The sequence below is a fragment of the Artibeus jamaicensis genome, unplaced genomic scaffold, assembly GCF_021234435.1.
Source record: "Artibeus jamaicensis isolate MK-2021 breed Jamaican fruit bat unplaced genomic scaffold, CSHL_Jam_final contig_332, whole genome shotgun sequence".
Classification (NCBI taxonomy): Eukaryota; Metazoa; Chordata; class Mammalia; order Chiroptera; family Phyllostomidae; genus Artibeus; species Artibeus jamaicensis.
Window position 1 is genome coordinate 39558430 of NW_026521788.1, and position 22096 is coordinate 39580525.

The 22096-nt window shown below is 35.2% G+C and overlaps 1 protein-coding gene across 1 annotated transcript in view; it reads right to left on the minus strand.

The window, feature by feature from the left end:
• The window catches only part of PTPN20 (protein tyrosine phosphatase non-receptor type 20), a 157650-nt gene that overhangs the window by 97559 nt on the left and 37995 nt on the right, over positions 1-22096 (minus strand). The window contains exon 2 of the mRNA XM_053663862.1: positions 5745-5839. Within this exon, the coding sequence (XP_053519837.1) occupies positions 5745-5839 (95 nt within the window). The remainder of the gene's footprint in view (positions 1-5744; positions 5840-22096) is intronic.

Sequence of the window (22096 nt, forward strand, 5' to 3'; positions counted from 1 at the left end):
GGGAGTAAAAGACAGAAAACTGTACTTGAACAATTAAAATAAAAAAAAATTAAAAAAGAACAGTCCCAACATTATATTTATATGTATTTTAGAGCTTTTCTCTGCCATGAGATTTAGTACTGCCCAATTGACTTTAGTCTGCTTTGTTGCATTTGGAGCCTCTGGTACAGTACCTAGCCTACCAATAAACAAAATTGAATAATAACCAGAAGGGAAAAGACATTAAAATACAGATTCAGTAATCAATATTTTAGCTCTCATTTCTGCTTCAATTAATCTATTCACTCACAGTTTTTGCCTGGAGACCTATTATACACAGATCTATTATACACAGATACTCCTTTAACAGGAATACTTTAGATACTCTTCTAAATGCTGCAGATAAAACAATGAGCAAAAGAGGCTTGTGTTCTGCCCTTGTGGAGCATACATAGTCTTATAGGGAAAGGAGAAATATACAAGCAAGCATATAAACATTACAGTGGTGATAAGTGTTAATGTAGTAACAGAGTATAGTGATGCATAATAACCATGTATGAAGAAGAAGAAGGAGGAGGAGGAGGAGGGGAAGGAGAAGGGGAAGGGGAAGAGAAAGAGGAAGAAGAAGAGGAAAAGGAAGAGGAAGAACTAAGCAAAGGAAGCATCCTGAGCAAAAAGAGCAGGTCCACGTCCAGGCAACCTTTTATGGTCTAGCCATTGCCTAATTTTCCACCCTCATCTCTTGCCTATTTCTCATGCAGCATCTCCAGCCACAGCCTATGTCTTGCGTTTTCATCTTTTTTTGAAGTGTTCTTTGATCACTTTAATTTTGTAAAACTTATTAATCTTTTCCCCTCTTGCTAGTTGTATGTGTTTTGCTTGATTCCATAAAACTTCCTAGACCTGAAATACCTCTTGTGGGCATATATACAGCCATCATTCCAAAACATGAACCCAAACACAATGTAAAAACCAAGCACATTAATGGAAAGATATAAACAACTACCCAGAACTCCAATCAAGCATATTCATTTTGCTGAACAATTTAAAACATATAGCTTATTGAGTTTTTAATATAACATGAATAAACATTGCCTGAAAATAAAGGGAACCTCTGCACAGTAAATGAGGACCATCATGTAATGTGTCCAGAAAAGAAATAAAGTCTTGTCATGGCAAGGGCCAAGGCTTTTTCTCCTCTTGAGAGAGAAGCCATTCCATCCCTTTTCCTCCACAGGACTTGGTAGTCCATGTGAATTTCTCGTGCCTCATCTACAATGTGGCGGACCCCATGAGCCAGGGTCCACATCAGAAATATAAACTTAACATACTTTAGCAATAAGCTTATTATTTTAGAATGTATTAAATTCTGGTAGATTAGCTAATTGCTGTTTTGAATAATATATAAAACATAAATTTAAAAAATCCCTATGCAAGTAAGAAAAATATTAATTCTCCTAAATTTTTCTAAAATATTTTAAGCTTTGCTTTTAATATTTACAAACTTAATTCACCAAGAATCAATTTCAATATACAGTGTACTTTGTCTCTCTGCTCAACCACCAACGATGATCTTGCATTCAACTGGACATTGATAAGACCCAATAGGCCATACCTGGTGTCAAAGAATATAGAAGAACAGCCACAACACATCAGCAAGACAGTCTTACACTTGCTTGTATCAGGGGTCCTAAGAGCTTTCTCATGTCAGCTCAGGTGAAGGTAGCGAGACCACATGGGTGGTCTCACCCATGTCATCCTGGCTGAGAAGCCTCAAGCAGCACAAAAACCAGTGTCTCTTGTAACACTCCACGAACCTGACCTCTGGGGCTCACAGGAAAGGGCTTCCCACATTCACCCCATTTGCACTTTCAACAAGACATTTATTGTCTTAGTCATAAACCTTCCAATCCAGGAGCCATTTTTACCATAACCAATGCTGCTTGATAACTCAGATGATATTTCACCTTTATTAGATTTCCAGAGAAACAGGATACCACAAGGCTAACAAAAGATTATTTTCTCACTGTGAAGAAGAAAAGGTTCTCATGACCTTTATGCATAAGTAAAAATGCAGTTTTATTTTTCCTATGGAAATAACCAATTATACCAGCACCATTAACTAAGCAGACCATTCTATCTGCAATGCTACCTATCACATAAAAAGTCCCTATATATGCAACAATGGGTATTTTTCTGTAATTTCCATGAAGTTTCTTTGGTCTTATTTGCCACTTGCTTAACTGCATATTTGCTTAATTCCTATAATCTTGTAATAAGTCTTGATAACCTGCAGTTCCAGTCACCCCCTCTACCACATACATGCTTTTCCTTCCTTACCTAATACTTCCTTGCCTATTAATGGCCTTCTGTTTTCCCAAGTTTTTGAATCAACTGGTCAAATCACACATACACACACAACACAAGAGCTGTGAAATTAAGTTAAATTAATTTTGTAGTTTAAATTAGGGATAGCCATTATCTTTATTACATTAAGTCTTATTCATTAATATGATATAGCTATTATAACATTCTATGATATTCTCAATAAAGGCAATTCACACATTTTCTTAGATTTATTCCTATATATTTAATAGCTGGTATCATTGTAAATATAATGATATAGATTATGCCATTATATTTGCTAATCACTACATAATGAACAAACCACAGATTTTCTTATGTAGTAATTTAGTATTTATTCTATTCTAAATACTTTATATTTCTTATGATTTCTTCTTTGACCCATGAGTTTAGAAGTACATATCTTTACATTCCAAATGTATGTTTTATCCTTTTGTGGTCAACTTCTACCAAATTTCTTTATGTCAGAGAGCCACATTCGGTCTATAAGATTATTTGAGATATAGTTTGACTTGGAACATGGTGAATTTTTGTAAATGATCCATGTATGCTTAAAAAGAATGTGGTCTCTAATTTTTAGATGCAAGTTCTATTTATGTTCATTATATCAAGCTTGCTAATTATTTTTGGGGGGTAATTTCTATACTCTTAACTGTCTAATCTATTATTAGGAGATAGTTTTAAATGTTGTACTATCAGAGTGAATTTATAAATTCCTCCTTATAATCCTGTCAAATATTAATTTATATATTCTGAAGCTATTAGGTGCTCATAAATTTAAAATTTTATACCTTCCTTGTGAACTCAACCTTTCAGTGTTATATAGTGACCTCTTAATGCCTAATGTTTTTTGCTTTTGCCTCTTTATCTGATATTACTATAGCTACAACAGCTCTCTTTTGTTAGTGTTAATTTGTGTATTTTAACTATTTTATTTTAAAATATCAAGGGAGCCCTAGCTGGTGTGGCTCAGTGGACTAAGCATGGGCCTGTGAATCAAAGCATCACCAGTTTGATTCCCAATCAGGGCACATGCCTGGGTTGCTGGCCAGGTCCCCAGTAGGGGGTAAGCTAGAGAGGCAACCACACATTGACGTTTCGCTCCCCTTCTTTCTCCCTCTTTTCCTCTCTCTCTAAAAATAAATAAGTAAAATCTTAAAAAACAAATAAAATATCAAGGAAAAATATTTCCCAAGGATTTTTCCTCATTAAACTATTTAAATTACCAATAAATTAAATTAAATTAGTTCTATAGAGTTAACCTAGTCCTGAGAACTAGTTTATTGATATTAATCAGTATAGTAAATCCCTAAAAATTGATTTTAGAATAATTAAAATAGAAATGTGGAGATTGTGAATGCAATGAGATAGAGAAGAAGTGATGTGGTGCTATCTCATCAACAGGATCCCTCCAATCTCCAGCACAAAATAGTTTAAAATCCATTTGCATACAACTCATTTACTAAGGAAAGGTTATACCACCCGAGTGAGAAGTCCTAGCATAATTTTCACCTGAGACATATTTCAAGTCATGCTTCAAAATCAACTTGATTACATTTATCAAAGTAGCAAACTGTTCTAGATGGCTGCATTTGAAGCTAAAGTTTCACTTAGGACTATATGTCTTTGATTGAATAAAATGTGATTTGGGTAGCAAAGTCAAGAAGGCACAAGGAGAAATATACTAAATTATCAAGATTTCAGGTCTTTTTGTAGATTGCTCACTAAATCAAATTAATTTCAAACTAAAGAAAAGGCTGGGTAAATTTTTCTTACAAGGTTAAGTTAGCTTTCTTACACTGCATATTCTAAGGATTTTATTAAAACAAAGTAATACTAGAAAATAGGACCCTGGTTTCTAGCCTTTTCTCTGTGACTGAACAGCTGTATGATCATAGAGAAACCATTTCAGCTTTCTCTAGGACCTTAGTTTCTTCACCTGTAAAATAAATAAAATGAAGAAAAATTTCTTGATCTATTTTTCAAATTTAATCATCTATAAGTCTATGAGTCTAGACAATTCCTAGGAACAGCATCATACCTGAAAAAGCATATGGTGTCTATAACATCAATTTAATTGCTTTATGAAATATAAGAAAAGCAAATTCTGATAAAATAGCTGATTTTCCCAACATACTTTTAAAACCATCCAGAAATAGCCCTGGCTGGTAGAGCTCAGTGGATTGAGCGTGAGCCTGCAAACACAGGATCGTGGTTCGATTCCCAGTCAGGGCACATGCCTGGGTTGCAGGCCAGTTCCCAGCCATGGACCCACGAGAGGCAGCCATACATTGATATTCTCTCCCTCTCTCCTTCCCTTCCCCTCTAAAGATAAATAAATAAAATCTTTTTAAAAAATCCATAAATATACTAAGATAATCTTTTCTAAAAGGAAACATTAAAGCATATCAAAACTCATTCAAATAGGTCAAGCCAGAAGACATAAGGAAAAACAAACGATAAAATGTACTCAATTCTAGAAGAGAGGCAAGTAGAGTTATATAAAGGATCTACCCAGGACATTCTATGAAGTTGTTCACTGTTAAATCATCTCTCCTTCAAGAAGAAAATCATTCTTACGAAGAGTGGGTCTGAGAGCCCAGAAGTACCTTAAAAGTTAGAGGCTGCTAGCCAAAGATGCAGAGGTGCCCTTGATAAGACCAGCTTACATATCACATACACAAAAAATCTACCAATCTTCAAAGATGTTTTTCAAAGCAGCAGCACAACTGTCATCCATGAGTGAGGGTGGCGGCCAAACTGGACAGTGGGGAAGCAGGATTATTCTTAATAATGATTTTTATCTTTATTCATGCTAGAACTTATAGGAAGTAAGCAGGAAGACCCAAATCATGGATGTCCCAAAGCTTTGGTAGATTTGATCAGATGAAAAAATGCAAGGCACTCAGAAGATGAAAATGTATTGCCATTTTGGTACACCAAACCTGTCAGTATCTCCAAATGGAAAGTACTGTATCAAGGTGAAAGATTTTTGCCCCCAATTTTTTTTATAACCCTCTATTTTCCCATACTTTGGAAATACTGTACCAAGCTGTCTCTGTCAAATAAAAATTCCATCATCGATACATTTAAAATTTCTTCAATGTTTATGTGAATTTTATTTTGTATCTGTTAGTAGCATATAATGAAATAGGTGCCAAAATGAGTAAACTTTCCAGAATAGCATCAAAAGTGGTTTTATTTAGAACTGCACAAAGTTCCACCCTTTCAAATCCCTATTTTGGTTACCTTCAATATCAGAGTAACACAGAAATGAAAATATCACTGTGGTAAGGAAAACAAAATGGGCACCTATTTCTTTGAGAGCTTAGTCAGCAATTTGAGTATTAGCCAGAGATCACGAGTAGAGACCCCACTTTTTCTAGGTTTACCTCATTAGCCACTGATCTAGGTGTCTTTCTCTGACTTGATGAAGGCAAAGCCTTCCAGAAATTCAGGTCTTCCATATTAGAATCATCTCCCTTCTGATCTTTTCCTGAACAAAGAGAAGGAAAGAATTAATCATATACAAAGTGTTACACAGAAGAAATGACTGAAACTGAAAGAAAAGTCAAGCTGCATGAAGGGATTTCTCACCTACTTTTCCTATTTTAGTCATTTCATCTTTATCTCGTATATTACATTTGCTTTTCTCCTTGCTTTGAAAAACTGACATAGCAAATATGATTCTTTTTCTGCAAACATCCTCAGGAAACTGTGGAGCAGTCCCCTTGTTCCTACTTCTATATTTTTCAAGGAAGTATTCTTCAGGTAAATCCTAAATATATGGCCCAAAGAAACTATGCACAGAAATCTACAGAATAAAATTTTTCTGTGTTTCAGAGTCTACTTTTTAGATTAAAAATGTGACTTAAGTCTCATATTATTACTAATAAATACATTAGCAATATGTAAATATACATAAAAAGCTCTTTTAGGCTTTATTGAAGAATGTAATGTAAATCATCCCTATAAAAATCATTGCTGGGTTTATTACAAGATTGTTGCTTACTCTGTTAATTCTATTGCACAGAATCTTTCAGAAGCCAAGAGAGATATATTTTTCTCTGATTTTAGAATTGAGCACTTGGAGTACCGATTCCCACATCATGGCAGTCTTAAATATTATAATTTAGAAACTTTGTGACACAGCATGTTACAAAATCAACCTTCTTGTTTACTATATATAATAAATATGTAGTAAACAAATACTCTGAACACTAGTGCATTGTTGAATGTCTTAAAAAGGAAATCAAATATAAATTATGGACTATTATAACATAAATTTTTATAAACATACAGTAAGAAATATCAATGAAAGGGCCACATATCAAAACTAATATGAATCAGCTAAAGCAGTGTTAAGAAAGAAGTGCATAGTTTTTAAATAGATTGATAAAAAAAAGAAAAAAAACTTACTAAACTAAGTTTTGTATTCAATTCTAAAGGCCAAGAATAACTGAGGAAATGATCAAAACTGTAGAAAGGGAGATAACATTAAAAAATAGCAAATAGAGTAATGGCCAAGATGAAGGCATAGGTAGAAAAGTTTTGCTTCCTTCTATAACCAAAAAAAAGGAAAACAACCAATTTAAAAACAAAAAACAACCAGAAATGCCAGAATATCAAACTGCATGGGAGTCCAACAACCAAGGAATTAAAGAAACATTCATCCAGACTGCTAGGAGGGGTGAAGATGGCCAGTGGGGTAGAGCAGACAAGTGGCAAGATGGCAGACAGAGTAGTGAGGTGGGGAGCTAGCTGACTGGGACATTCCACATTTGCACGGGGATAAGCTGGAAGGAACAAATAGGGGTGAGACAGACTGGGCAACCCAGGGTTCCAGCATGGGAAACTAAAGACTCAAAACTTTTGGCTGTAAAAATCTGCGGGGGCTGCAGTGGGACAAACTCCCAGTATCATGGGAGAGTCTGTTGAAGATGTCTATGCAGTCCCAGAATGTACACAAAGCCACTTACCCGTGAATCAGCACCTGAAAGGGCAGAATCCATTTGTGAATAATGGGGGAAGTGATGGAAAGTGGGCAAGAGCCCAGCAAGTGGCACTGTTTCCTCTCTGACCCCTCCTCACAGACAGTGCCACAGTGCTGCAAAGAAGGTTGCTCCACCCAGATGAATACCTAAGGCTCTTCCCCTTAAAACATAAGAAGTGCACCAAGACTGCCACGTCCTCTTCCAACCATGTTGTCTGACAAGGTCTGGGCATGGAGGACTTGAATTCAAGGAATTCATCTCCCCGGAAGAGAATGTGGCATCCAAAATGGGTTAACAATTGGTTGTTTTATTTTAATTATTTTACTCTTGCTACTGAATATAGGCATTGTACTGTACTTACTTATTCCTGTGAAAATCACCCAAGAGGAAGGGACAGTTCAGGGAAAACATTAGTATTCCCCATGGAACTGCCTGAAAGGATGGAAAAATCCCCACAGATTCCCCTCTCCCTTATACAGGGGTGTACGACAGCCAGGGTAATATAATTGTTAACCATAAGGGAAAACATGTCAAGTTGTATAAATTACCCTGGTCTGAGCAACTTAAAGTGATCAGGACTGCCATGGTGTACCAGAAATAAGAAAAATAAGTTAGATCTCTTAAATCAACAGTTAAGGCCAGTTAATAGAGAACTTGGTTATTGTTGCAAGCACAGGTTGTGCTGCCAACAGTTGAGGGAATGGAAGAACAGATTAGAAAGACTTTCTCACATCTGTTCCTTACCCACAGATACAAAGGGTCTTCCAAGAAAACAAGTAAAAATTATAGACCCCTACCACAGCCCAGGGATATGGTCTGGATGGTTGAGATGAATCTGCAACGCAGAGGCAACTGTGGCTGGATTTCCTGTCTATTTCTACTTACATGTTTGTTTGGGTGATATAAAGGTGGTGGGATTGTTAGACACTTGTATTTCAGGTTCATTGACTAGCATAATTCCAATGAAGTTATACAAAATAATTTCTTGACCAGAGAACATAGTCCCTGTATGTCTAAAAGTTGTTGGAGTAATAGCACATCCTTTACCTTGATAGGAATATATATCAATTAGACAGGCAAAGAAATAACAAAAGCTAGTTAATTACTACAAACTAAGCACATAGAAAGTTACTAGGGAGTCAGAGTTTATAGTACACAGAGAAATATTTTAGACAGAAAAGGCTAGATAGCTAAGTTAGACATCACAAAGGCCTTATAATAAATTTCCTATTACCTCTACTCAATCTAGTCTATCCTTTTGCCCCATAACAAATTCTGAGAAACTTTAATATACAATAAGATATTCAAATTCTGTACATACAGCTACTTCTAATTGTCTGATTTATGGCTCTCCTGGTCAAAATAATCTTTGTTTAATATAACTGAATCTATGGGAACTTTTGTACTTTTCCTGGTTACCTTTGTATTGATTTTTTTTCTGCTTAACTGATCATGCTATACTACAAATGTTAATCACTACCAAAAATAAAAATATAAAAACCTGCTTCTACTTGCAATAAATGGAACAGAGCTTCACTGTCCTTTGAGGCATGTTGTCGTCTGTTACCCATCGCCAATGTCTTACCCACCTTTCAGGAATCCCTGGACCCTGCTGTGGCTGGTCCATGGCACAAGACAAAGATCTATGGCCCAAATGAAAGAACAGATCAAAACCCCAGAAAAAGGCCCTGTCTGGTGTAGCTCAGTGGATTGAGTGTGTGCCTGTGAACCACACAATCACGGTTCAATTCCCAGTCAGGGTACATGCCTGGGTTGCAGGCCAGTTCCCAGCAGGGGACTCACAGGAGGCAACCATACATTGATATTTCTCTCCTTCTCTCCTTCCCTTCCTCTCTAAAAATAAATAAATAAATAAATAATTTTTAAAAACAGAAAAAATATAAGTGACAAGGAGATAGACAACCTATCTGATGCAAAGTTCAAAACACTCATAATCAGGATGCTCAAAAAATTTACTGAGTTCAGTCACAAAATGAAGGAAGAAATGGAGACTATACAAAGTAAAATAAAGGAAAATATACAGGGAATTGCAGGTGAAGTGAAGAAAACTGGGACTCAAATGAACAATTTGAAACAAAAGGAAGAAATAGACATCAAATCAGGACAAAATGAAGAAACAAGAATCAAAAAAAAAAAAAGAAGAGGCTGAGGAACCACTAGGACAGCTTTAACTGCTCCAACATCCTAATCATAGGGGTGCCAGGAGAAGAAGAAGAGCAAGAAATTGAAAACTTATTGAACTAATAATAAAGGAAAACTACTTCAATCTGGCAAAGAAAATAGACCTCCAGGAAGTCCATGAAGCTCGGGGTCCCAAAGAAGCTAGACCCTAGGAGGAACACACCAAGACTCATCATCATTAAGTTACCCAAATTTGAGATAAGAAGAAAATCTTAAAAGCAGCAAGAGAAAAGGAGAGAGTTACCTTCAAAGGAGTTCCCATAAGACCATCAGCTGATTTCTCAAAAGAAATCTTGCAGGCAAGAAGCTGGAAAGAAGTATTTAAAGTCTTGAAAGGCAACAACCTACATCCAAGATTACTCTATTCAGCAAAGCTATCATTTAGAATGGAAAGGCAGATAAAGTATTTCCCAGATAAGGTCAAGTTAAAGGAGTTCATCATCACCAAGCCCTTATTATATGAAATGTTTAAGGGATTTATCTAAGAAATCAGAAAAGATAAAAAACTACAAATAGTAAAATGGCAACAAACTCACAACTATCAACAACTGACAAAAAAAACAAAACTAAGCAAACAACTAGAACAGGAACGGAATCACAGAAATGGAGATCATATGGAGGGTTATCAGTGTGGGAGGGGAGGGAAGAATGGGGGAAAAGGTACAGAGAATAGGAAGCATAATAATTAGGCACAAAATAGACAGGAGGAGGTTAAGAAAGTATAGGAAATGAAGAAGCCAAAGAACTTGCATGTACAATCCATGTACATGATCTGGAGCAGGGGAATAGTGGAGGGTGAGAGGATGCAGGTAGGAGAGGGTATAAGGGGAGAAAAAAATGGGACAACTGTAATAGCATAATGAATAAAATATACAACAAAATAGAAAATAGGAAATAAGCTAAAACTAGAATTATCAAAAAATTAAAAAAGCCTTCTAAAATGACTTAAAAATACAAACCTCTTTCACTACTCAATTAATAACATTAAAAAATAAAACGGGCACATCCACAGATCCAACTGTCATTTTTAGAATAAGCAAACAATATTTTAAAATTAATAAGCAAGTACTACTTTTAGAAGTGCTAAACAAATACTTTGGACAAACTTAATAAAATGAAAAAAATTTTACGAGATTTATAAATTATCAAAATCTACTTGGTAATATATAAGAAGCCTGAAACAAATAATAATCATTTAAAAAGTTAAACCAATAACCAAAAATCTTACTTCAGGATGAAAAAGGCAACTGGGCCCAAATAGATTTCTACATGAGATTTCATCTAATTTCCAGTGAACAAAAGCCTCTTATGCAAACTATTTTAGAGCTTATTTTAAATATAAACTTATCTAATTTATTTTAAAATTTAGACATGGGAAAAAGTTAGATGTGAAAACAAAACATAAAATGCAAATAAGAAAAATTATAAGCTAAACTAAAAAATGAATATAGATGCCAGAGTCCTAAATAAAACTGCTAAATAGTACAGTAGAAAAATACAAAATTCAAAGTTTGCTTAGTATCAGAAAAATCTATCAGTGTAAATTGGCATGTTAATAACTGCCAGCAAAATAAGAAACAGCAATAACATCACCTAAACAGGTAAAAATCATTTGAAAAATGCAATAGTTTTTCAAGGCAGAAATAGAAGGGAACTTCTTTAACTTATAGATTAGGCTATCTAAAATATTGAGCCAAAATTATACTTAAGGGTAACACTTTAGACATATTCTTATTGTTTTAAGGAAAATATAAGAATGCCTGCTACCATTACCCTTATTTAATATTGTGTAAGATATAGGTCCCAAGAAATAAAAAGAAGGAAAAAGGCATAATGCTTAAAAATAAAGCAAATAAATTTGCAAATGAAAATTTATTTGCAAATACTGTAACTGTTTACATATAAAATGAAAGAGATCTATATTCAAACTACTAGAAATAAGAAAACTTGACAAAAAAGTTGGTACAAGATCAGTAAATTAGAAACATTCCATATACCAATAAGGAGCAAACTGACAGTAATCAGAGGGGAAGGGGGAGGAGGTAATGGGGGAAAGACGGGGAAGGAGCAAGCAAAGGAACGTGAATAGAGGACTCATGGGCAGGTACAACAGTGGGGGGATTTCCTGTGGCAGTGGGGGGATGGGGTTGGGGTAAGCAAGGAGGGGAAAGGCAGGACAACTGTAACTGAACAACAATAATTTTTTTAAAAAAAACAACCAGACATTGAAACAAAAGAAAATGTTAATTACAATAGAAATAAAAATATAAGGTAAGTGGAAATAAAGTGAACCACTATATAGTGAAAACTGAACAATCTTATTGAAGGGAGCAAAATACAATAAAGAACTCATATATATTCATATTAGTAAATGCTCAATATCATAGTAATAGGAAGTATACTCTAAACTCAGTAAAAATTCAAGCAAATATTTTCTGTGTGTGTGTGTGTGTGTATGTACATACGTGTGTAGATAGACTAAAGAATACAAGTCTAAAAAAAGCAAAGACAATTCAGTGAGGGAGAACAAATTTGAGGCATTTGCCCTATCAGCTATCAATACTTACTATAAGCTAAAGTCATCAAAAACAGTGTGAATTTGTGAAGGGATAGAAAAACAGATCAATAAAAGATGATAGGAATTTAAACAAGACTAAAGATAAGTGCTTTTGCCATTTGATAATGGTAGCATTGCATATCATTGGGGAAAGTAATAAAATTAATGGGGTTGGAATAATTAGCTCACCTACCAGAAAGAATAAAATTTTAAACTATAGAACACTTCACCAAAAAACAAAAGAATATACATTCAAGTGTCCCTGGATCATTCTGAAAGATACACTGAGCCATAGGACAATTCTCAGTAAGTTTACAAGCTATGAAATCATATAGATATACATACAAATTATAGGTATATCAAATAAATATTCTCAGATCACAATGGAATTATGTTATAAATCAATAATAATAAGATATATAAGAAATCTACAAATATTTGGAAGCTAAACAAATTTTTATTTAAAAATTGAGTCAATGAAGTCACAAGGATATCCAGGGAATATCTTAAACGACATGAAGTTCAATAAAACAGCACATTGAAATGTGAAGAATGAAGCCACAGTAAAGTTTTGTGGAAATGTAAAGCACTGGATACATCTATGAGAAAAATAGAAAGGCCTAAAATCCAATAAATTAAACTTCTACCTTATAAAATTATTAAAATGATAGAAAATTAAATTCAAAGAAGCAGAAAAATGAAAATGTTGGTAAGAACATAAATTAATAAAATAAGGAGAAAAATAATATAATAGGACTAACATCTGGCTTACCAATAAAATTAGTAAATATCTTGGCAGATGAATCAAGAAGTAAAAGAGGGAAGAAATAAACAACCTCAGGGGTGAAAGTAAAGACTTCACTATATTTTCTCTAGGAATTTAAAGTATATCAAAGAAATATTACAAGTAACTATGTCAGTAAATTTGACAACTTAAATGAAATTAATATTTGACAGAATCTACCATGGCTCACCCAAGAAGAAATATATAATCTGAATAGTCCTATATCTATTAAAGACATTAAATTTAAAATGTCAAATCTTCCCACAAATAAAATACCAGGCCCAATAACTTCACTGACAAATTCTCCAAAACATTTAAGAAAAAATATCAGTTCTACATCAACTTTCCATAAACCTGAAGAGGAAACACTTCCCAGATTATTTTAATGAGGTAAAATCTACTGTATTAGTCTTCTAGGGCTGTCATAACAAAATACCACAGACTGGGTGGCTGAAGCAACAGGAATTTATTTTCTCAGAGTTCTGAAGGTTGAAAGTCCAAGATCAAGGTGCTGGGAGTTTTTATTTCTCCTGAGGAATTTCTCATTGGCTTTTATATGGCTGCTTCTTATTGTGTCCTCACATGGCCTTTTCTCTGTGTGTGCATATCTCTGATGTCTTTTCCTCTTCTTACAAGGACAGTAGTCCTATTGGATTAGGGACCCACTGTTATATAATATTATTTACCTTGAAAAACCTCCTTAAAGATAGTCACATTGGAAATTAAGACTTTAACACACAAATTCTGGGTGAACATATTTCAGTTCATAACAACTATCTTCATACCAATATCAAAGATACTATTAGGAAACTATAGATCAACAACCTTTCATGAACAAACATGCAAAAATCATTTAAAAGTTCTGGCTAATCCAGAAATATATAAAAATGACAGTGTATCCTGACCAAGTGGGGTTCATTCAAGAATGTAAAATTAGTTAACACTTGAAGAATAATCAATTTTATTTACTATATGAGTATACTTAAAATCATACATATATATAATCATTTCAATAGATGCAAAAAGTTGATAAAATTTAATTCCTATCTAATAAAAAACTCAGCAAACTATGAATTAAAGGACATCTCATGTAGATAAAGGATATCTACATGAAACCTATGACTAACAAATTTAAGGGTAAAAGACTGAATTCTCTCCCCCAATGAAAAGGAACAAGTGAAAGATGTCTGTTCTTACCACATCTTTTCAACATTTTACTAAGATAGTTTTAGCCAGTTATGTGAGATAAGAAGAAAAAATGATTGCTAAAGAAGTATAAAACTCAACTGTACTCTACATGTTAGAAGGAAACAGCCTAAAATTTAAAATTTTTAATTTAATAATATAAAAAGACTACACAGTCTCAGTGAGAACTTCAGTAAAGAGGTAGTAAACAGCCCTGACTGTAGTAAACAGCCCTGGCTGGTGTAGCTCAGTGGATTGAGCACGGGCCTGCAAACCAGACAATCGCGGTTCGATTCTCAGTCAGGGCACATGCCTGGGTTGCAAGCCAGTTCCCTGCAGGCCACTTCCCAGCCCAGCAGGGGACGCATGAAAGGCAACCGTATATTGATGTTTCTCTCCCTCTCTCCTTCCCTTCCCCTCTAAAGATAAATAAATAAAATCTTTTTTTAAAAAAAAAGAGGTAGTAAACATAAAAAAAAGTGAAACCATAGAAAAACAAGTCAGAATTGAAGAGTACAGTAACTAAAATGAAGAACACACTAAAACAAATCAAGAGCAGATTAGCTGAAGTAGATCAAATCAGCAATTTGGGAGACAAGGTAGCAGAAAATCCCCTTCAAAAACAGCAAAAAGAAAGTAAAATAAAAAACTGAGGAGAGTTTAAGGGACCTCTGGGACAACATAAGTTTAACAATGTTTGCCATGTAGGAGTGCAAAAAGAAGAAACAAACAAAAAACAAAAAAGAACAAAGGATTTGAGAACCTGTTTTTGTTTAATAAAAAGAGAGAGACTGAAAGGTTCCCTAACCTGGGCTAGAAAATAGACATACCTGTCCAGGAAGCACAGAGTCAAAACAAAATGAACCAACTGAGTGCCTGCCTGGAAACCAGAGAGAGGATTGTTAGTTTGATCACAGTCAGGCCACATGGCTGAGTTGCAGAGTCCATATCCCCAGTAGGGGGCATGTGAGTGGCAACCACACATCAAAGTTTCTCTTCCTCTCTCTCTCCCTTCCCTCTCTCTACAAATTAAAAAAAAAAAATCTTTAAAATAATTCAAAATGAATTCAAAGGGGCCCACACCAAGACACACCATGATTAAAATGGCAAAGATTAAAGAAAAAAGAGAATCTTCAAGGCAGCAAGAGAAAGGCAATTATCTACAGAGAGCTCCCATAAAACTGTCAGCTGGCTTACAGAACAAAAGGAATTGGCAAAAAATATTCAAAGTGATGAAACATGAAGACCTACCACCAAGAGTATTCAACCTAACTAGGCTATTATTTATAATTTAAGGAGGGATAAAGAGCTTTCCAAACTAAATAAATATATATATATATATATATATATATATATATATATATAGAGAGAGAGAGAGAGAGAGAGAGAGAGAGAGAGAAAGAAAGTTAATTCTTGACCACCCAACCAGTATTATAAGAAATGTCAAAGGGATATTTTAAGAAGAATGGGGAGAAAAAAGAACATAAACATGAACAATAAAATGGCAATAAGTATGTACCTACCAATAATTTCTGTAAATATAAACAAATAATCTAATCAAAAGATATTGGGTTGATGAATAGATAAGAAAACAAATCTCATACATATGTAGTCTACAAGACACCAACATCAGATCAAAAGACACGCAGAGACTAAAAGTAAAGGAATGAAAAAAGTTATATCATGGAAATACAAATGGAAAAAAGCTAAGGTAGCAATATTTATATCAAACAAAATAGATTTTAAAACAAAGGCTATAATAAAAGGCAAATAAGGAGATTTCAAACTAGAAATGGAACTGCCTTTTGACCCAGTAATTCCACTACTGAAATTATACCCTAAGAATCCTGAAACATTAATTCAAAAAAACCTATGCACCCCAAAGTTCATAGCAGCACAATTTACAGTAGCCAAGTGCTGGAAGTGGCCTAAGTGACCCCAGTAAATGAGTGGATAAAGAAACTATGAGATCACCCTGGCTGGTGTAGCTCAGTGGGTTGAGTGCGGGCCTGCAAACCAAAGGATCGTGGTTTGATTCCCAGTCAGGGCACTGGGTTGCAGGCCAGTTCCCAGGAGAGGACACATGAAAGGCAACCACACACTGATGTTTCTCTCCCTCTCTCCTTCCCTTCCCCTCTAAAGATAAATAAATAAAATCTAAAAAAAAAACCAACTATGAGATTAATCACCTTTAACAGGAAGATAAACAACAAAACAAACAAGCAAGCAAAATATAATTAAAGACACTGAAATAGAGAACAGGGGAGCAGTGACCAGAGGGGAGAGGGGAGAGGGGAAGGAATTTCAGGGGAAAAATGGGAAGGATTTACAGGAACTAGTATAAAGTACACATGGACAACAACTAAGGGGGTTGGAAATGGGAGGGAGGTGGGGAGCACTGGGGGGGGGGGGTGGGCTGGGATGGGAGTAAAAGACAGAAAACTGTACTTGAACAATAATTAAATTTAAAAATTAATAAAAAACTATGAGATCAAATACCATATGATCTCAACTTTAAAGGAAACCTAATCAACAAAACAAACAAATTATAACCAAAGACACTGAAATTAAGAATAAGCTGACAGTAACCAGAAGGGACAGAGGAGGGAATTAATGGGGGAAAGAGGGAAAGGGTTATCAATGAACATATATAAATAACCCATGGACAAAGCCAAAGCGGGCTAGGATTGAGGGTGGGAGATGGGGGTGGATGGGGTGGGGGAAAATGGGGTGGGAAAATAGAGACAACTGCATTTGAACATGAATAAAAATGATTAAAAAGAAAAATAAAAAAAGAATAAGATAGCACTGCACACTTATTATATAGCCAAAATCCAGAACATTGACACCAAATGCTGGTGTGGATGTGGAGCAAAAGAAACTCTCATTCATTATTGATGGGAAAGCAAAATGGTTATAGCCACTTAGGAAAACAGTTTGTGTCTTTCAAACTGAATATACTCTTACCATACAATTAAAGCAATAACACTCATTGGTATTTATCTAAGGGCATTGAAAACTCATGTCCACACAAAAACCTGTACACAGATGTTTATGGCAGTTTCATTCATAATTGTCAAAAATTTTAAAGTAACAAAAATATCCTTCAGTAGATATAACAACAGGAAAAATAAAGTACCTAGGAATAAACCTAAGCGAAGAAGTAAAAGACCTATACTCAGAAAACTACAAAACACTGAATGAAGAAATTAAGAAAGACACAAACAAATGGAAGTATGTACCACGTTCATGGATTGGAAGAATTAAGATCATCAAGATGTCCATACTACCAAAAGCAATTTATAGATTCAATGCAATCCCTATTTAAGTACCAATGACATATTTCACAGATATAGAACAAACATTTCAAAAATTTATATGGAAGCATAAATGACCACAAATAGCTGCAGCAATTTTAAGAAGAACAAAGTAGGAGGGATCACCATACCTGACATCAAACTACATTACAAGGCCACTGTAGTACAATGGCACATCTACACAATGGAATACTATGCAGCAGAAAGGAAGAAGGAGCTCCTACCCTTTGTGACAGCATGGATGGAACTAGAGAGCATTATACTAAGTGAAATAAGCCAGGCAGTGAAAGACAAATACCATATAATCTCACCTGTAAGTGGAACCTAATCAATAAAACAAACAAGCAAGCAAAATATAACCAGAGACAATGAAATTAAGAACAAACTGACGGTACCCATAGAGGAAATGGGAAGTGGGAAGGTATAATAGGGGAAAAGGGGGGAAGGGTTTTCAGGAACATGTATAAAGGACATGTGGACAAACCAAGGTGGAGTGGGATCAGGGTGGGAGGTGGGCATGGGTGGGGTTGGCAGGAGTGGTGCTGGCAAAATGGAAACAGCTGTTCTTGAACAACAATTACAAAAACTAAAAAATCAAATAAAAATCATACACCATGATCAAGTGGGATTTATTCCTAGGAAGCAAGGTGGGTTCCACATCTGCAAATCAATTAACGTAATACACTACAAAAAATCATATGATCATATCGATAGATTCAGAGAAAGCATTTGACAGCATCCAGTATCTGTTTATTATTATTAAAAAACTGTCAGCAAAGTGGGAATAGAGGGGACATACCCCAACATCATAAAGGCCATATATTATAAATATATAGCTAATACCATACTCAACAGAGAAAAGCTAAATAGCATTTTCCTTAAGATCAGAAACAAGACAAAAACGGCCACTTTTATTCAACATATTATTGGAAGTCCTAGCCACAGCAATCAGATGAGAAAAAGAAATAAAGGCATCCAAATAGTAAAAGATGAAGTAAAACTTTCATATATAAAGAAAACAAAAAACTTATGTATATAGAAACTTGAGGATACCACCAAAAAAAACTATTAGAACTTATAAATGAGTTCTATAAAGTAGCAGGATACAAATTAATTTTCAGAAATCAATTTTATTTTATACACTAATAACAAACTACCAGAAAGGGAAATTTTAAAAAATTCCATTCACGATGGCATAAAAAATTTTAATCTTGAAATAAATTTAACCAAGGTAATAGACCTGTATTCAAAATTATGACAGTGAAAAAAGAAATTTAAAAAGATACAAATAAATGGAAGCATATATAATGCTCATTGATAGGAAGAACATTGTTAAAATGTTTATACTACCCATAGCAATCTATAGATTCAACACAACCCCTTTCAAAATACTATGGCATTTTTCACAGAACTAGAAATACATACAAATAATCTAAAATTTATATGGAACCCCCCAAAACCCCAGACTAGCCAAAACAATCTTGAAAAAAAGAGAACAAAGTTGAAGGTATAATGCTACTTGATATCACACAGTACTACAAGCCTATAGTAACCAAAACAGCATGGTACTGACATAAAAATAAACACATAGGTCAATGAGAACAGAATAGAGAGCCCAGAAAGAAACCCATGCCTATACAGTCAATTAATCTGTGACAAAGGAGGCAAAAGTACACAATGAGTTAAAGACAACCTAGTCAATAAGCTGTGTTGGAAAAACTAGACAGATACATGTAAAAAGAACTAGACCATCTTTTTACACCATATACAAGAATAAACTCAAAATAGATTAAACACTTAAATGTAAGACTCAGTGATATTTAAAAGAAATGTAAGACTCAAAACCATAAAACTCCTAGAAACCAGAGGCCTAAACTCTCTGATATTGCTTAGTAATATTTTTTCTGATATATATCCTTAGGAAAGGGAAAGAAAAGAAAGAATAAACATCCCTGACCCATGTGGCTCAGTTGGTTGGGCATCATCCTGTAAACTGAAAGGTCACCAGTTCAATTCCTAGTTAGGGTACATGCCTGGACTGTGGGTTCAGTCCCCAGTCCAGGTGTGTATGAGAAGCAACCAAGTGATGTTTCTCTCTCACATCAATATTTCTCTCCCTCTCTTTCTCCTTCCCTTTCCCTGTCTCTAAAAATAAATTTTAAAACTATTTAATAAGAGTAAACAAATGGGATTACATCAAACTAAAAAAAATTTGCATGGCAAAGAAAAACATCAACAAAACAACAAAAAAATTCTACCCATTGGGAGAAGATATTCATCAATAATACATTGAATATGTGGTTAATATTAAAATGTGTAAAGAACTCATACAATTTAACACCAAAAAAAACAAACAATCTAATTTTAAAATGGGCTGATGACCCAAATAAACATTTCTTCAAAGCTGATATACAGATGGCCAATAAATATATGAGAAGATGTTCAATGTCACTAATCATTAGAGAAATGCAAATTAAACCACAATTAGAAAAAACCTTTCACTTGTAAGAATGTCTATCATCCTTAAATCAACAAACAACAAGGGTTGGCAAGGATGTGGAGAAAAGGAAACTCTAGTGCATTGTTGGTAGGACTGAAATTGGTGCAGCCACAAAAGAAAAAAATAGAGAGGTTCCTCAAAAAATGAATAATAGAACTGCCTTATGAGACAGCAGTTCTACTTCTGGGTATTTATCTGAAGAAACCCAAAACACTAATTTGAAAAGATACACACACTCTTATGTTCAGTGCACCATTATTTATAGTAACCAAAATAAAGAGCAACCTAAGTGTCCTTCAATGGACAATTGGATAAAGATGTGGTACATAAATACAATGGACATTTATTTGGCCTTTAAAAAGAGAGATTTGGAGGAACAAGTATGAAGGACACAAGGACAAGAACTAAAGGGGGTGGAAATGGGAGGAAGGTGGGGAGCATGGGGCGGGGGGCTGGGATGGGAGAAATAAACAGAAAACTGTACTTGAAAAATAAGTAAATAAAAATTTTAAAAAAGAGTGAAATCTTAATTTGTGACAACATGGATGGGGATGGACCTAGATGATATTATACTAGTGAAGTTAGATATAGAAAGACAAATATCATATGATGTCACTTATATGCAGAATCTTAAGAACAAAACAGAAACAGACTCACTGATACAGAGAACACACTTATGATTGCCAGATAGGAGGGAAGGTGAGGGGCTGGGTGAAAAAGTGAAGGAACTAATAAGTACAAATTGGGCAGCTCCAGTGGCATCCCTCTGACTCTGCAGCCCCAGAGGTGTGTCCTCACATCCCTGCTAGCAGGACTGACTGGCTAAGAGGAAGGTGGAGGTGTCTGCCCACACCCCCCACCCTCCACCCCCAGAAGGGAGCAGCAGGGCTCAGGGAGTCAGCAGTCCCCAGAAAGACTTAACTCAGTGGGGGAGCTGAACTGCCCTGAAGAGACTTTGTGAATCTCTAGCACCTAGCAGAGCAAAGAGTGAAAAGGTAGTGTGTGAGTTGCCCCTAACTGGTGCACTGAAAGCATAGACCTGGTGCAGGAGGGCACTGGGGGTCCATCAGTGAACTGAGGACCTGGGCTGGAGACTGGGCAACTGTAAAGAATGTGGCTCAGACCTGGCCCCCATCCTCATGAAACCACGGGAGGGGAGAAAAGTGAAACCCAACCTTCCTCAGCCTGCTACAGCCTGGAAGACCAGCAGAACTTGCTTGGCTGATTTAAAGCCAGCAGAAGGCTCTCTTTTCTTTTCCTTTCTTGCCTTTTTTCTTTTCTTGTCTTTTCTTTTTTCTTCCTTTCCTTTCCTTTCTCTTTCTCTCTTTCTCTTTCTCTTTCTCTTTCTCTTTCTCTTTCTCTTTCTCTTTCTCTTTCTCTTTCTCTTTCTCTTTCTTTCTCTCTCTCTCTCTCTCTCTCTCTCTCTCTCTCTCTCTCTCTCTCTCTCTCTCTCTCCTCTCTTTCTCTTTCTCTTTCTCTTTCTCTTTCTCTTTCTCTTTCTCTTTCTATTTTTTCCCCCTACAAGTGAGACAATAAAACTTGGAGCTGTGAAGGAACCAGAGTCAGACCCAAAGAGGGGTCATCCCAACAACTGAGAAACTGAGACAAATTTCATTTGGCTATTCCACAGAGCTTGCAAGTTATTGTTTATTTGTAATTTTTTTTTAAATTTTCACTTCTTTTATTTTATTATTTTTTTTAATCTTTTTTTAGATTTTTTATTTATTTATCTTTAGAGGGAAAGGGGAGGAGAGAGGGAGAGAAATATTGATGTATGGTTGTCTCTCATGTGTCCCCTGCTGGGAATTGACCTGCAACCCAGGCATGTGCCCTGACTGGGAATCGAACTGTGATACTCTGGTTCACAGGCTCGTGCTCAATTCACTGAGCTACACCAGCCAGGGCCACTTCTTTTATTTTATTAGTATTTTTTATTTCTGTTTATTTTATTTTTATTTCTTCATTTTATTTGTTTGTTTAATTGTATCATTTGACTGGTTTTCCTTGTTCTCTCTTTCATAGTATATTTTTAATTTTCCTTCTTTCAACCAAAGACATTGAAATAAAGAACACTGACAGTAACTAGAGGGGAAGTGGGAGAGGAATAATAGGGGATAATGAAGGGGGGGGCATGGAGGAACATGTGTGAAGGACACATGGGCAAAGCCAAAGGGTGTGGGAAACCAGAGTGGTTGGGGTGAGGGTGGGTGGTAG